The sequence below is a fragment of the Giraffa tippelskirchi genome, chromosome 9, assembly GCF_054371585.1.
Source record: "Giraffa tippelskirchi isolate mGirTip1 chromosome 9, T2T-mGirTip1v1.2.pri, whole genome shotgun sequence".
NCBI lineage: Eukaryota > Metazoa > Chordata > Mammalia > Artiodactyla > Giraffidae > Giraffa > Giraffa tippelskirchi.
In genome coordinates this window covers 165842791-165859717 of record NC_137283.1, presented here as the reverse complement: position 1 = coordinate 165859717, position 16927 = coordinate 165842791, and the positions used below count along the sequence as shown (strand labels likewise).

The 16927-nt window shown below is 42.1% G+C and overlaps 1 protein-coding gene across 29 annotated transcripts in view; it reads left to right on the top strand.

Moving 5' to 3' along the window:
• WDR27 (WD repeat domain 27) overlaps positions 1–16927 on the top strand; it is a 144624-nt gene that overhangs the window by 57490 nt on the left and 70207 nt on the right. For 14 of the 29 annotated variants that reach the window (XM_081529656.1, XM_081529666.1, XM_081529667.1 and 11 more), the window contains exons 22-24: positions 2596–2693; positions 4055–4157; positions 12067–12165. In XM_081529656.1, the coding sequence (XP_081385782.1) occupies positions 2596–2693; positions 4055–4157; positions 12067–12165 (300 nt within the window). The remainder of the gene's footprint in view (positions 1–2595; positions 2694–4054; positions 4158–12066; positions 12166–16927) is intronic. The other 15 variants (XM_081529678.1, XM_081529668.1, XM_081529686.1 and 12 more) reach the window with 2 other exon arrangements.

The following is a 16927-nucleotide window of genomic DNA, read 5'->3' as shown; positions in this document are numbered from 1 at the left end:
TGCCATAAGGGTGGTGTCATCTGCATATCTGAGGTTATTGATATTTCTCCCGGCAATCCTGATTCCAGCTTGTGCTTCATCCAGGCCAACATTTCTCATGATGTGCTCTGCATATAAGTTAAATAAGCAGGGTGACAATATACAGTCTTGATGTACTCCTTTCCTGATTTGGAATCAGTCTGTTGTTCCATGTCCAGTTTTAACTGTTGCTTCTTGACCTGCATACAGATTTCTCAGGAGACAGGTAAGGTGGTCTGGTATGTCCATCTCTCTAAAAATTTTCCACAGTTTGCTGTGATCCACACAGTCAAAGACTTTAGCATAGTCAATAAAGCAGAAGTAGATGTTTTTCTGGAACTCTCTTGCTTTTATGATGATCCAACAGATGTTGGCAATTTGATCTCTGGTTCCTCTGCCTTTTCTAAAATCAGCTTGAATATCTAAAAGTTCATTGTTCATGTACTGTTGAAGCCTGGCTTGGAGAATTTTGAGCATTACTTTACTAGTGTATGAGATGAGTGCAATTGTGTGGTAGTTTGAGCATTCTTTGGCATTGCCTCTCTTTGGGATTGGAATGAAAACTGACCTTTTCCTGTCCTGTGGCCATTGCTGAGTTTTCCACATTTGCTGGCATATTGAGTGCAGCACTTTCACAGCATCATCTTAGGATCTGAAATAACTCAATTGGAATTCCATCACCTCCACTAGCTTTGTTTGTAGTGATGCTTCCTAAGGTCCACTTGACTTCACATTCCAGGATGTCTGGTTCTAGGTGAGTGATCATACCATCGTGGTTATCTGGGTCATCAAGATGTTTTTTGCATAGATCTTCTGTGTATTCTTGCCACCTCTTCTTAGTATCTTCTGCTTCTGTTTGGTCCATAACATTTCTGTCCTTTATCGAGCCCATCTTTGCATGAAATGTTCCCTTGGTATCTCTAATTTTCTTGAAGAAAGCACTAGTCTTTTCTTGAAGAGATCTCTAGTCTAGTAAGGTATACTTTGCCTTACTTCTATTTTTTCTTAATACTTATACTATCAATCTTTCCTCCTTTTACTTAGCATATGCTCTTTTTCCCCACCCTTTACTTTCAACGATTAAAATTAATATATTTCAAGTGTTTTTATTGAAATCCAACTAGGAATCTTTCTTATTTGTTGGGCTTACTCTGTTAGAAATTATTATGATGACTCATCAGTTGATCTTATTTTGTTTTTCTCATCAATCTTTAAAAAGAACACTTCAATTTCTATTTACCATGAATTTTCTTGGCTTCATTTTTTTCTTCAGTCTCTACTGGATTGATCAGATATTTTTCTAAATTCTTTTTTTCCCCTCAAAATGTTTGACCTCTGTATATTATTTCTGTTTTTCTTTTTTTCCATTTTTTACTGTTCAATTTCAAGAAACTAGCAATGTTGTAAGCTCTTGTAACTGTACACTCATCTCTCTGTTAAACTAGATCTGTGTTTTATTCTTTCTATATTCAGGGTGTTGCAGAGCACCCAACATTCAGTAGGTGACCTCTGAATATTTATTGACTGTCTATTGTTTCTATGTTATGAGTTATCAAGCTGTCTTAACCCAGTTGCAGTTTGTGGGTCACATGCTGTGTTGATCTTAGTTACTGGGTGGCAGTGAATGGACCCCTCTGTATGCTGTGTTTCTCATATGAAAAAGGGAGTCAAATAGGTGACACTTCACAAGTTTGCTACGAGGAGGAAATGTGAAGTGTTCAGAATGCTGTGGGTGCAGAGTTAAGATTCAATGCATATTTGTTTGTTTTTCTAGTCACTGAATTTATATAAGCCTTTGACTCCGGTTTGTAAATGAAGAATCGCTTGTGGGTATGCATACATTTTAAGCATAAATACTTGTGGACACACTTTATTAGATTTGTCTTAACATTAATGTTTGGATATTCTTGACATAGTAGGAAGATGGAAATTATTATAAACCACATTATATTTAAGTAATGTTTGGGACCAGATGGCTCTGTAGATGGAGTTCAGTTTCAATCCACTAGACACTGAAAATCATGGCAATACTTCTTCTGACAGCAGCTTGGAGAGGGTGAGGGTCCTGAGGGCCTGGTGACTGGACCAGAGGCAGGTCCTTGGAAAGGTCAGCATCTGCTGGACACGAGCTGGATTTCACACAAGTCAGCGTCACAGGCACCTGCTCAGGGGGTCTCAGAGTTTGATAATCAGGAAACTAATAACTGACCTCAAGCTTTAAATGCCTTATTAAGACCATCTTTCAGATAATTTATTGAATGTGGCTTATGACCTACACTTTAAAAAATAAATTTGGTGTATTATTATCAGTCTTTTGATCTTTTGCCATTTGTAGTTCTATAACTTTCTGTGGCATTACATATAGAGAAAACATACATCAGTAGTTCTTAAGGTCAAAATGTTCCATTAGCAATTATCCATAGGAAGTTTTTGGAGTCCAATTCTAAAATTTTTATGAATAAAAAAGCTATTTGTTAATTTCTTTCTTTAGATTCAGTGTTGTTAGACATGATTAGTATAATGTTTATTAATTCAACCTGTAAAAAATATGCCTTGATTTTCCCCGTATAATTACAGGGGTCATCATTCACAACCCAGCAATCCCAGGCTTATAATCTCTTTGCAACCACAGCCACTGGTGATGGGGTAAAGCTCTGGGACCTGAGGACCCTGAGGTGAGGCTCCCTCTGCTCTTTGGGTTGCAGCTGGGGGTAAGGCTGGACAGACCACATAGAATATATATTTATATATTTTTAATAAATTTATTTATTTTAGTTGGGGGCTAATTACTATACAATATTGTAGTGGTTTTTGCCACACAATATACTTTAATTAAAGCTCATGGCAAACTCAACTTGAGCTTGTTTTTCCAAGTATGACAAGGTTGTGTTGAATCTATTCACACTGACTAAGAAAAGTCTGATTTATACACAGAAAGGGTCACACAGTTTGGAATGATAAAAAAGCAGATGACTGGTCTTTCCTCTGTTACACGTGACATGTGGCCTCTGATTGCTGGAAATGTACAGGGAGTTAATTGATCACTTCACTGTTAGACTTCAGTGTGCTTGTGTGTAATAGATGTATATGTATGTGTGCAAGCATGTACACACACAGTAAGATGTACATGTAACAGTGAGGTGTACATATATTTGTATATAAATGTATATATATACACAGTGATACCTACATATTACAGTTAGATGTGTGTACATATATATGTATTCAAAGTATGTGTGTATATATATATACATAAATACACACACACAGGGGTACATACATGTAACAGTGAGGTGTATATGTATGTATACAAATACACACACACACACACAGTGATATGACCATGTAATAGTGAGATGTACGTATATATGTATACAAATGTGTATACACACAGTGATACATACGTATTACAGTTAGATGTGTGTGTGTGTGTGTATATGTGTATACAAAAATATGTGCGTATATATGTATATACACACACGAGTGCATACATGTAACAGATGTGTATATATATGTATACATATATACACACAGTGATACACACACACACACACATATTTATACACACACACATAATTCTATTCCTTAAAATGTCCTGATAATTATGGCAGACAGCCATTGAGTATATAATGTATCTAACAGAGTAACTGCTTCCATCTGTCTCTGTGTCTTTACGTGTGACGTATGCATATCCGTAAGGACAATAGTAGCAGACTGCCTGTTTTCTTCTTCATTCACTAAACAAGTATAAACCCTCTGTTTCTATCCTGTGTGACTTTTGTATGCTTTTCATATATAAAAAAGTTTATTTAATGTTAGTTTGTTGTTTTTGTGAATTTATGATTTTGAGAGTGTGTCATTATTTGTAGAGGGTCTGCAGAATAGGCTGCCTCACCATTTATCATTAATAATCCTCCCATATAAAGATGTTGTTTCACTGTTAGTTTGCTCATTTTTGTGAAGATAAGTCAGTGTCTTCCTCCTAATTTATGTTCAGGATTGAGAAATTCTCTTGGTGGCTTTTTCTTCCTTGTAGGTGTGAGCGCCGTTTTGAAGGACATCCAAACCGCTGCTACCCGTGTGGAATTGCTTTTAGCCCTTGTGGCCGATACGTGGCTTGTGGTGCTGAGGACAGACACGTATGTGCTGCCGTGGCAGTGTGCTGGTCTTCAGGCAGAGATTCTACACCCATTCTTGTGGAGACAATTAAGACTGCTGCCTGTTAGGATAGAATCTTGACTAGGGGCCAGTGCTTTGAGGCTGCCACATAGTAATGGTATTAAATAGCAATCACACACAAGGTATGACAGGCCAGTCATAGAAGGACAGATACTGTGTGATCCTACTTATATGAGGAACCTAAAACAGACTCATAGAGGCAGACAGTGGAAAGTGGGGCCAGGAGCTCGGGTGGGGGCGTGGGAGATTCTGGGCAGGGGACACAGGGGTTAGTTATACAGGACGAGCAAGGACTGGACTCTGCTGTGAACCTGGCGTCTGAGGTCAGCAGCACTGCACTGTGTACCTGAACCTTGTTAAGAAGGTGAACTTATGTTAAATGTCATCAGTACAATTAAAAACAAGGTTGATGGAAAATTCTCCCAGGGAGCATCTTGCTGTCACAGCCTGGACCTCCTGGCCGCCATTCAGGTCATTAAGTATGGAGCCGGTTAGGCGTCCGTGTGCGTCACTGATGCTGTTTTAGAGTGTGTGCCTCCTCAGTCTTCACCAAGAGGCAGTCCTGTGATAACGGGGGGCCCAGAGCTAACTGAGTCTTTGTAGGTAACTTCTGGCTTAAGAGAAAATACCCAGGATAATGGGACAAATTGAAAGGGTGCACAAAGAAGCAGACAGGTCCTAGATACGGAGCATCTTTCAGGACACCGGTCCAGTTCCTTCAACAACAGCATGGCATGAAAAAGAGGCAGGCAGAGGAAGGATTGCTCCAAAATAGGGAGACATAAGAGCAATGCACAGATCTCGACTGGATCCCGGTTGACCCCACATAATTGTTAAAAGACATTCGAGAATACTTGGGTAAGGTATTGATATTTACTGGGTAGTAAATATCAGGGAATTATTGTTATTTTAGATGTAAAAATGGCAGTACAGTTAGGTGTAAAATGCCCATGTGTTTAAATACGTACAAAATACATAGGACTCATTTTTGCAATTTGCTTCAAAGTACTTCATGCTTTTTAACCCCAAAAACTAGAAAGAAAAAGAAGACAAGATACGACACTTGGAGCAAGTGTGTCAGGTCTTGACGATGTTGCATTCGGGTTGTGTGTGTGTGTGGCTCCTGTATAATTCTCTGTACTTTTGCACGTATTTGAAAAATTTCCAAATGCAAGGCCACACACGGGCATTGGGAGCAGTCCTTGACGTGCACGAGCTTGATTCACCCTCGCAGGAGCCCCTTCACGGCCTCCTCGAGGGCGGGGCCCGGCACGGAAGGGGCTGCTCGGCTCAGGGGCGCCTGCGTCTGTGTCCGCTTCTTCTCTGTACCAAAGGGAATCGCTGGGTCTCTGATCCGTGGGGTCTCCATCTGCCGTAGCACACGGCGGTGCTTACTGTAGGGAAGAGGAGATAATACGTGTGCGTGGTTGTGGTTTAGAAATGTCACTTGAATCTTACTGTGCAGAGAGCTGTGACTGTACCGTGATGAATTGCTCGGGATCACACCAAAACCATGGGCCCGCTATTTCATTATAGAATCACCTTTGCAGAGAAATCAAAATGAAGGAATGAACTAGTGGACACTTGCAGATAATTAGTTGCACATTTCATCATAGGTCCACAGATGCTGAGAAAGACCAAGCAGTTATTGGAAACCAGGTTGATCAGGATTTGCTTCCAGACCAAAGGGGCTGCTTCTCCCTTGGGTGGGCGACCCCGACAGTTAGACCTGCAGTCAGGGCCGTCTAGGCATCTGCCGTGCTCCGTCTCTGAGAGAGGAGCTTGTCACCTTGCTTGTCACAATTCTTGTTGTCTGGGCTTGGTGGGGATCCATGAGAGAAGAAGGAGCTTGTGTGTCTGCCTCAGACGTGATGGGAGAGCCCAGAGCAGCATCACCAACATTCTCTAACAGACTCTCCACAGCTTCCTGGACACAGGCAGCATTTCTGCCTCAGTGTGATTTTAAATAGGGCTCTGTATTAAACCTTGACTATTTTGGTCTTCTGAGAAAATACTATTTTTTTTAACAAAAATTCGGTGATCTGAAGAAATGTGCACAGTTCTGAGAAATATCATTTTTGGAAATATTTTAAAAAGCAAAGTAAGTGTCCATAGTTTGACAGTTGATTCCCCCATGGACCATATAATTATTATGAAGCTTCAGAAATACAGAATTCACTTTTGTTTGCAATTCTTTTTTCTTCTGTGGGGTTAATTTGGGGAAAGGGAAAATGGAGGACACGTGTTAGAATCCCGTGAGATGAAAAAATGAAAGACACTTCATCTTCGCGGATACGGTTCAACAGAATTACAAAACAGTTGTAATGAACTGGTCTAGTCCTGTTTGCAAAACGCTGATCTTTTTCAGTAGTACATTCAGTCCCTTACACTTTTTGTGAAAATATTTTGGGCAGTATTATTCCAGCACCCCTGTGGTTTCTGCCACATCCTCATCTTTTGCCTGAAAAATGTTGCTTCGTTTTTCCTCACCCCTCTTCCCAGGGATTGATTTAGTTTCAGAGTAACACTTATTCTATCCAGGTTTTATTTCAGTTTCTTTTATTTTCTTAGTACATTTTAGCTAACACTTATCTCTCTTTAATGGGGAGATTGCTTCATGAATCAATAACTGTTGTTACCTCTAATTAAAACATTTTGTTCTTGCCACAGATTGTAATAAAATTGAGTCAATTACAGAATTCCTTGTTACTTTCCCACTCTTTACATAAAGCACATTTTGTCCTTTTGGACTGGTCGTTGCCACTGTGTGGAATACAGCTCGTGATAAAAATATTTCTGATATTGGGAGCTGCAAACGGCTGTTTTCATTGACCCAGGAACCTTCTGGGTGAAAACATGTTTCGTTTATTTATCAAATTATTTTTTTTATGTTTGTTCCCTTTGTTCATTCTTTGTTTTCCTTTCTTTTTCTTTTTACGTTTCTTTATTTCTTTGATTGTGCTGGGTCTCTGTTGCTGTATGCAGGCTTCCTCTGGTTGCAGTGAATGGGGGCTGCTCTTGGTTCTGCTGTGCGAGCTTCTCACGGCAGTGGCTTCTCTCGTTGCAGAGCACAGGCTCTGGCGCACAGCCTTTGGTAGTTGTGGCACACGGGTGGCATGTGGAATCCTCCCACACCAGGGATTGAACCCGTGTTCCCTGCGTTGACAGGTGGATTATTATCCACAGGGAAGTCCTAAAAGATATGTTTCCTTTAATGCCATTTTCATGTAGAACACACAAGACTGTTTCTTAGATGACTCTTACTTAGAATTGCTTCACAGTGAATACCACAGTGTCATCTTAGGTGCATTTTGAGAGTCCAGGCAGACACAAGCCAGTGTTAGTTCCCATTTGGATTTAGGTAAAAATGAGGAGTCTCAGGAAGGACTTTTCAACAAGAGGTAATCCTGTGACAGAAGCTGATGAAAGTGGAAGCTCAAGCCTCGAGCCCTGCCTGCGAGCTCTCGGAGCCGCCCTCTGCACATCGGCCCTCCAGCCGTGTGTCTGCACCCGCCCTCGCCCGCGGTCCTTCAGGGCGGGGGGCGCGCAGAGGCGGTCTCTTGCTCTGCTGGCTGCTGCTGCAGCTGCCTGGGTGCATCCACTCTTGACCCTCCAGGCACTGTTGTGTCAGAGAACTTTCTGTCTCTTTCTCGCCCTGTTTTCCATTAGCCCACAGGCGAGTTCTCTGGGCCTTAGAAATACTAACGTAAGCCATAAGCTTGCACTTACCTTACCTTTGTACTTGTGTCTGTCACACATCACACTGAAACTCAGTCACACATCACACTGAGACTCCTGACATCAGCCCGGTTACCTCCAGGCCTCCTTTCCCGCCCTTTTCTTATCTCTTGAAATCTTTTGCTCCAGTTGCTTCTCTTTAGGCACTTGTCTAGTTGTTTTCTGACTCTTCTTCTCGCGTCTTCTGTTGTAAATTCAACCATGATTTGAGCTGTTCATGCATCACAAGTTGAATACATGTCAGTCTCTGATGCCAGCCTCTTCCTGCTTCCTGAATGTGGCAGCTGCTTGGCGTCACCTGAAGACCTGGCTGTTTTAAACTTAGAAACAGTGACTGGTTTCCCTTGAACACCTGCTACCCGAAGCCCCAGTCTCACTTCAGTTTGGTTCTAGTGGTTTTCAGTCTCTTAAACTGCAGCGTGGAGATGTCCGTGGTGGTCGGAAATCTGCTTCTCCCTTCCTGCAGAGCCTGGAATCTAGAAAGTGTGTGTGCACGCGTGCAGCATATGTGTAGTAATATGCAATACAGCAAGTGCCTTATATACAAACCTTCAAGCTGTGAATTTTCAAAGATGCGAGTGTGCACTGGCGCGTCCAGTCACACAGACTGCTTCACGCGTCAGGTGTACACTCTCGTGTGCATGCACCTTCCACAAGTGAAGGCGCTTATGTGCACTTTACTGCATAGGATACACTAGTCTGTTATCTTTATTTCAAGTCCAGAATGTCTAGAAGCAAGTGTGAAAGCAGTGGTGATATAGCTGGTACTGCTGTACTTTTTAAGGTACTATACTGTAAGATTAAAAATGTTTTCTTTATTTGTATTTGTTTTTATGTATTATTTGTGTGAAAAATATTATAAACCTATTACAGTACAGTACTGTATAGCTGATTGTGTTAGTTGGGTACCTTGGCTAACTGTTGGACTTAAGAACAGATTGAACTTATGAATGCACTCTTGGAATGGAACTCATTCATATGTAGGGGACATGGTGTATATTCCTCCAAAAATTATAATTTTATTGACATATTTATAGACAGGTCATAAAGTAGTTGTATGGTTAACTTTTTGAAGAAAGTTGCTAAGAGCAGTTGTGGACATCTGTTTTCATTTCTTTTGGGTGTGTACAGAGCCGTGAGGTTGCTGGGTCAGAAGGCTGGTGTAGGTTTAATTTTGTTGGAAGCTTCCAAGGCAGCTGTACTATTTGAACAATCGAGCACCAAATGTTTGGCACACACACACGCACCCATACACACATGCACGCACACATGCACACGTGAACACACAATGCACCCAGATGTACACACACATGCACAGACATACACACATATGCACACATGTGTACCCACCTACCCACACACGTGCACCCAGACATACACACAGGTGCACTCAGCTGTACACACACATGCACATACATGTACACAGACTTGCATACAGACATACTCACATGCACATGAGCACACAGAATATACACACATGCACACACATGCACCCAGATGCATATACACACGCACCCAGACATACACACACGTGCACACAGATGTACACATGTGCACCCACATATACATGTGCACACATACATATGTGCACCCAGATGTACACCCATGTGCACCCAGATGTACACACATATGCACACATGTGCACCCAGATGTATACACACGTGCACCCACATGCACACAGATGTACCAGCCACACAGACGCACACACATGTGTATACACACACAAATATACACACGCACACACATGGGGACACACGTGCACACACATACACACATGCACACACAGCAAACACACAGATGTACACACACGTGCACACAGATGTAAACACATGTGCACACAACCTACAGTTAGGGTGACAAGTGAAGTGAAATGAAGTGAAGTTGCTCAGTTGTGTCCAACTCTTTGCGACCCTGTGGACTGTAGCCTACCAGGCTCCTCCATCCATGGAATTTTCCAAGCAAGAGTAGTGGAGTGGATTGCCATTTCCTTCTCCAGGGGATCTTCCCAGGGGATCGAACCCAGGGATCAAACCCAGGTCTCCCGCATTGTAAGCAGATGCTTTACTGTCTGAGCCACTAGGGAAGTCCTAGGGTGACAAATGATACATCAAAGCTGACACACAATATGGAACATGCAGAAGGAGGTGAAGGCTCCAGAAGACCTGCACAGTTTATTGGTGAGCAGCTCAGATGCTGGAGTGAGGCAGCTATGGTGTCCAGCCTGGTTTCAGCTCCTGCAGCTGCAAGATCTGGGAAGAGCACCCACCTCCAACTTCGGTTTCCTTGCCTGTAGAATTGGGACAATAATTATATTTTTTGTAAGACTCTAGAGAGGATTGCATGAGGAAATTGATATCCAAGTTAGGTTCAGTGAGTGTTTGCTTTCATCATTAATCTCGGTATCTTATAGTTGGAAATAATAGATGCAGCAGAGGTGTGGTCATTGTCGTTTCTCTTATCCACTCAATCTGAATAGCAGACAAGAGGAGAGCCTTGATTCTGAGAAGCCTGCAGAATTAATGAGAGCACCCCTCACTGTGGGGGCAAGAAACAGCAAGGAGGGTTTTGAAGCCTCTGTGGGGCTAGAGGGGCTCTGGAGGCCCTAGCCCTTTAGGAAGGGTGTTGTTTCCAGCAAATAAAAGTTTAGAGTCAGAAAAACCAGTGGAAAATCTCAGTGTGGACGCCTGATGGCTGTGCTGGTGGCTTGCTCCCTGCACGACTCAGTTTCCTCGGTAGCGTGTGAAGTGCTAATCATTGCACGCACACACACCCTGGCCAGCTGTGGCTGGTGTGACAGCGGTGAAGTGTTTTGCAGACGGAGATTCACTGTACAAGTGTCATGCTTACTCTAGCCCTGTGGTTCTCGGAGTGGGGTCTCCCCTGGGAACTGTTAGAAACGCATATTCTCAAGTTGTCTTTGGGTCTCACCCCAGTAGCTACATGAGAAGTCTTAGAGTTAAGTAAACATATTCATTTCAAATAAACGCATCTTTGGGCCAGGAGGAAAAGGCAGACATTTTACTTTTCCACTTTAGTTCAGAATATATAAAACATCTATATGTAGACTTTATTGCAACACCACTGTTTCAGTTCAGTTCAGTCATTCAGTCATGTCCAACTCTTTGCGACCCCATGGACTGCAGCATGCCGGGCCTCCCTGTCCATCACCAATTCCCAGAGTTTGCTCAAACTCATGTCCATCGAGTCAGTGATGCCATCCAACCATCTCATCCTCTGTCGTCCCCTTCTCCTCCTGCTTTTAATCTTTCCCAGCATCAGGGTCTTTTCCAATGAGTCAGTTCTTCACATCAGGTGGCCAGAGTATTGCAGTTTCAGCTTCAGCATCAGTCCTTCCACTGTTTAGCCAATGACAGAATCACTTGGAAAGTCTAAATATGAAGTACTCATTAGCACATTAAAGTTGATATTTTTGGAGAAAAGGAATCAACTTTGAGGTCTTTCTCCTGCATATGGCACTTGCCTTAATAATCAGTGGAGTTTAGATAATACTTGTTGGCACATTTTGTTGCTTAATAATTAGAATTGTTCTCCCACACCTGAGAACCAGAGTTTATCCCTAACATGAAGCATTCAATAGTGACCCCACACGTATATCTTTTAATATAGTAATACAATTAGAGAGGAATGTATGTTTTTACTTTTCATTTCATTAGCTGCTTGGAGAAAATTCTAAATGTTTGAATTGCTCAAACTCCAACCTGACTAGTAGGAAGCAAAGTATAGACATTTGCCTCTCAAGTTTATGGAAAAGGGTAATAAAACAGATTTTCCCGCTCAATTTGGGACTTCAGAGAAGGGTGGAATACAAAACCCTTTACTTAAAATTAATCCTCACACATGAGCATATATTGAAAACTGGTCAAAGGGTTTTGTAGAGGCTCATGGCAGAAAATAGAAAGTATGATGTAAATTCATGAAGATAACGAACTGTCTCAAAAGGAAAAGAGAAAAGCATGTTTCACGACGTTGCTTCCATGGCTTAGGCAGTGTGTCAGCTGCCCCGGATGCAGCTCTGATGCATGATCAGCTGGGAAACTTGCTTCTGCTTTGCACGATTCCTTGCAGATTATTCGCGTCTGCAACACAGCATCTGTGCCTTCTGTCTTCCAGGCGTACGTGTACGAAACCAGCTCCAGCACTTTCTCCTGCAGACTCTCAGGACACACCAACACGGTCACCGCCGTGGCCTTCAGCCCAGTTGCCGCTCAGGTATGGTTTCTTCTGTTTCATACAAGTCTCATGTCATAGCTGTTGTATCTGTCAGACTGTGTTTGCGTAGAATTTTATTATATTTAAGTTTACATGCTAGTTCTCATTGAGTGCAGGGAGATAAACTTCGAAAATTGACCTTTACTGAGGAGGAAGAGAAATAGAGGGTTTTTCATTTTACAATGAAAGTATTTGTCATTCTGTGCCAATGGACATTTGCTCCAACTGAAATGTAGATAAATAAGGAGATCTTCTTGGACAGGAAGATGGAAGGAGGAAAGCAAGTACAGTGCAAGTAAGGAATGGATTTCAAAATTCCCCAGAAAAGAATTTGGAGGGAGAAGGAGAGCCACAAAATTTAAAGAATGTTAATTAGGAGAAAGGATTAAGATAAAGTAACATCTGTTGCAAATCAGCCCAGAAAAGTGAATGATCTTGTTAAAATACAGAGGGAGATCAGAATTCCCAAATACTCAATTTTCATTAGTACTTAATACTGCTTACATCTTTTACTCCAGATCTCCCTCTGTTTGTGCTTCTGGTTGTCTGGTCAACACTGGCTGCCCCGTGGTGGCTCTGGTGCTGGTCAGGCCCACGACCGTGCTGGACTTGGGGGGAGCGGCTGGCAGGCTACGCAGACCTGCTGGCCGTGTTCCCGCAGTCCAGACCTCGTTTAAGGGCACATTCATGAGGATTAGCAAAGTGGGCGCTAGCCTCCGCATCTCCTGGTCAGGAAGGAGACAAGGACTCCTGGGGTGGTGCCAGCTTTGTTCCAGGGATGCTGCATAGCTTTGGGGGAAGTCAGGAGACAGATCCCATGGCTAGCTTTTTTCTTTGTAAATAAATTTTAATTGAGAGAGATATTATCCCCTTTCAAAAATTAAAGTTTTGAGGCCCTTGGAATAAGCTGCTAGATATGGTCCCAGAGTAGACTTTTCATTATTGATGTTGCTCGGGTGTCAAAGTAAGACTTGTGAGTCTTTTGCAAGAAGCTTATACTTGTACTGATGAAATGATTCCAACAGTGCGTGTGGCTCAGAGAAAAGGGCTCTGACAGTGACGGGGGGGTCCTACCAGCTTACGGGGAGCAGGGCCTCCATAGGGCGGCCGAGACCTGAGAGGCTGTGAGGACGCTGCCCCCTATGGCCCTGCCAGGATGTGCGGCTGTGCCGGGTGGCCAGGTCCAGTGTGGTCTGGAGGGCAGGTGGTCAGCTTTGAGTCTATAGAAGGTGGTGTGTTTGTCTTAACATACTTCACTGTTGAGGTGGAGACGAACTTCACAGTTAATCTATCCCGGCTGCGATGGTAGCCAAGCAAGACTGATTTCTAGCAAACGATGCAGGGTATTCAAACCGGAGGTCAGAAGAAGACAGGAGAGGGAGCGGGCAGGCTGCGGGGAGCGGGTCTGCGGCCCTGCAGGGAAGAAGGTGAGGAAACGGGCAAGTGAGCTGCAGAGGAGAGCCGCTCCACGGGAAGACAGAGGTAGGGGACGTTTGTTGGAATGAACAGCAGTCACAGATACAACTTTACTTCATGTCATCAAAGGTATCTTACATTGATATCACAGCATCCATTTTACCTGATGTCAATTATAAAATAATTAATGAAATACAGCATAGATGAAAGATAACACAAAAGCCCTTTCTTATTGACAGTGGATATTTAGGGTATTAAGTAGGTATTTATTTTCTGTTGTCCGTTTCTGTGCCATGTGGGATTTATTATGGAAAATCCTGCTTTGGTCTTTCCACCTTTGCTGGGTTGCATTTAACTACGTCACTAACATTACCCAAGAAATAGAGTAGGAACATGAGAGACCTAAAACTGTTTATGCAAAGAGACAGGACGCAGGTGGAGTCCAGCTCCAGGCGTGGTTTAGACCCGGTGGAGGAAGGACCAGGAGCAGTTACGGGCTGTGTGTGTGAGGCCACGACCTCTGTCCTCCCTGCCTTGAGCCAGCTGGCGACTGGGGAAAGGGGGAGTGGAGGGGTGGAAATCTGGAAAGTTCCAACTTTGCTTTAACATAGTGATACTTTCATAACAGATATTTGAATTGTTCTTGATGTTATAAGTAACGTGTTGATGTACATCTCTGTGTACACAGCGTTTTCTGTAACTAGGTTTATCAGGAACAGTAGTGCTGAGTAAAATAGTGAAACTTTGAAAGGATTCTGATAAATACAGACAGACATTTTTCAAAGTGCTGCTTGTTTCCCCACCAGCATCAATTGTTAACACTTTGATTATCTTGTTAAATTCATTATCAGGAAATAGTGTCCCATTATTTTGATTTGAATTTCTTTGAATATTAGGGAGACTACTCATTATTTCATATGCTATCACGTATTCAGGTTTTTTCTTCTCATTTGTAAATTACTTGTTTTTGTTCTTCATATCTTTATCTTTTTGCTTACTGATTGTTCCAGCTTTTAATTTAAAATTGACTGATGATGTGTGTGCTGGCTCCCCCGAAATGCGGCTCCAACTCACTGTAGATCAGAAAGTGTTTCTTCAGTGATTACAGTTAAATATAGAGATAAGTACATACGCCTGCACTATTAATAGATTTTCATAAATTTAGGAATAATCAGAAGATAAGTGGTATTTAAGGTGTTTGTAAATGTTTTAAGGACTTTGTTATACTAAAGTATCTGATTCTAATTTGAAATGTGAACTGACTTTTGACTTGTGACTTTTTAGCTGAGAAAAATAAGAAAATTTCACTAAGTTTTTGAGCAGCATTTTCATTTTTTTTTTTTTTTAATAAATTTATTTATTTTAGTTGGGGGCTAATTACTTTACAATATTGTAATAGTTTTTGCCATACATTGACATGAATCAGCCATGGGTTTACATGTGTTCCCCTTCCCGGACCCCCCACCCACCTCCCTCCCCATCCCATCCTTCTGGATCATCCCATTGCCCCGGCCCTGAGCCCTTGTCACATGCATCGAACATGGAATGGTGCTCTGTTTCACATATGACAATACACATGTCTCAATGCCATTCTCCCAGAACGTCCCACCCTCACCTTCTCCCTCAGAGTCCATAAAATTGTTCCATGCATCTGTGTCTCTTATTCTGACTCGCATATAGGGTTATCGTTACCATCTTTCAAATTCCGTATATATGCATTAGTATACTGTATTGTTGTTTTTCTTTCTGGCTTACTTCACTCTGTATAATGGGCTCCAGTTTCATCCATCTCAGTAGAACCGATTCAAATGTATTTTTTTTAATGGCTGAGTAATATTCCATTGTGTATATGTACCACAGCTTCCTTATCCATTCATCTGCTGATGGACATCTAGGTTGCTTCCATGTCCTGGCTATTGTAAACAGTGCTGCGATGAACATTGGGGTACACGCGTCTCTTTCAATTCTGGTTTCCTATAGTCATCACCATAACAAACTGTGGAAAATTCTTCAAGAGATGGGAATACCAAACCACCTTACCTGCCTTCTGAGAAACCTGTATGCAGGTCAAGAAGCAACAGTTAGAACTGGACATGGAACAGAAGACTGGTTCCAAATAGGGAAAGGAGTACGTCAAGGCTGTATATTGTTATCCTGCTTATTTAACTCATATGCAGAGTACATCATGAGAAATGCTGGGCTGGATAAAGCACAAGCTGGAATCAAGATTGCGGGAAGAAATGTCAATAACCTCAGATATGCAGATGACACCACCCTTATGGCAGAAAGTGAAGAAGAACTAAAGAGCCTCTTGATGAAAGTGAAAGAGGAGAGTGAAAAAGTTAACTTAAAACCCAACGTTCAGAAAACTAAGACCATGGCATCTGATCCCATCACTTCATGGCTAATAGATGGGGAAACAATGGAAACAGTGACAGACTTTATTTTGGGGGGCTCCAAAATCACTGCAGTTGGTGACTGCAGCCATAAAATTAAAAGACGCTTGCTCCTTGGAAGAAAAGCTATGACCAACCTAGACAGCATGTTAAGAAGCAGAGACATTACTTTGCCAACAAAGATCCATCTAGTCAAAGCTATGGTTTTTCCAGTAGTCATGTGTGGATGTGAGAGTTGGACTACAAAGAAAGCTGAGCACCGAAGAATTGATGCTTTTGAACTGTGGTGCTGGAGAAGACTCTTGAGAGTCCCTTGGACAGCAAGGAGATCGAACCAGTCAATCCTAAAGGAAATCAACTCTGAATATTCATTGGAAGGACTGATGCTGAAGCTGAAACTCCAATACTTTGGCCACCTGATATGAAGAACTAACTCATGGAAAAAGACCCTGATGCTGGGAAAGATTGAAGGCAGGAGGAGAAGGGGGCGACAGAGGATGAGATGATTGGATGGCATCACTGACTTGATGAACGTGAGTTTGAGTAAACTCCAGGAGTTGGTGATGGACAGGGAGACCTGGTGTGCTGCAGTCCATGAGGTCATAAAGAGTCGGACACGACTGAGCAACTGAACTGAACTGAGAGTCATCATATTGATACAGTTTAGTTTTTTAGATTTTTGAGAATTAAGAATTTGGGAGCATTTTGGTTTTTTATTTTTGTCATTTAAAGAAATGTAATATATTACACTTGAAAGGAATCAATAATTTTAAGAGAATTTAAATTATACTAAATCATTGCCTAAGGGATTTCAATCTGTTCATCATGAGTGGAGTCAACACAAATTGAAGGCCTCTCTGCATGTGATGGTCAAAATCTACTAGAGTTCTACATGTGATAAATAAGATATTGAAAGGCTTAAGGAAACTAGGTCTTACAACTGAGACCTT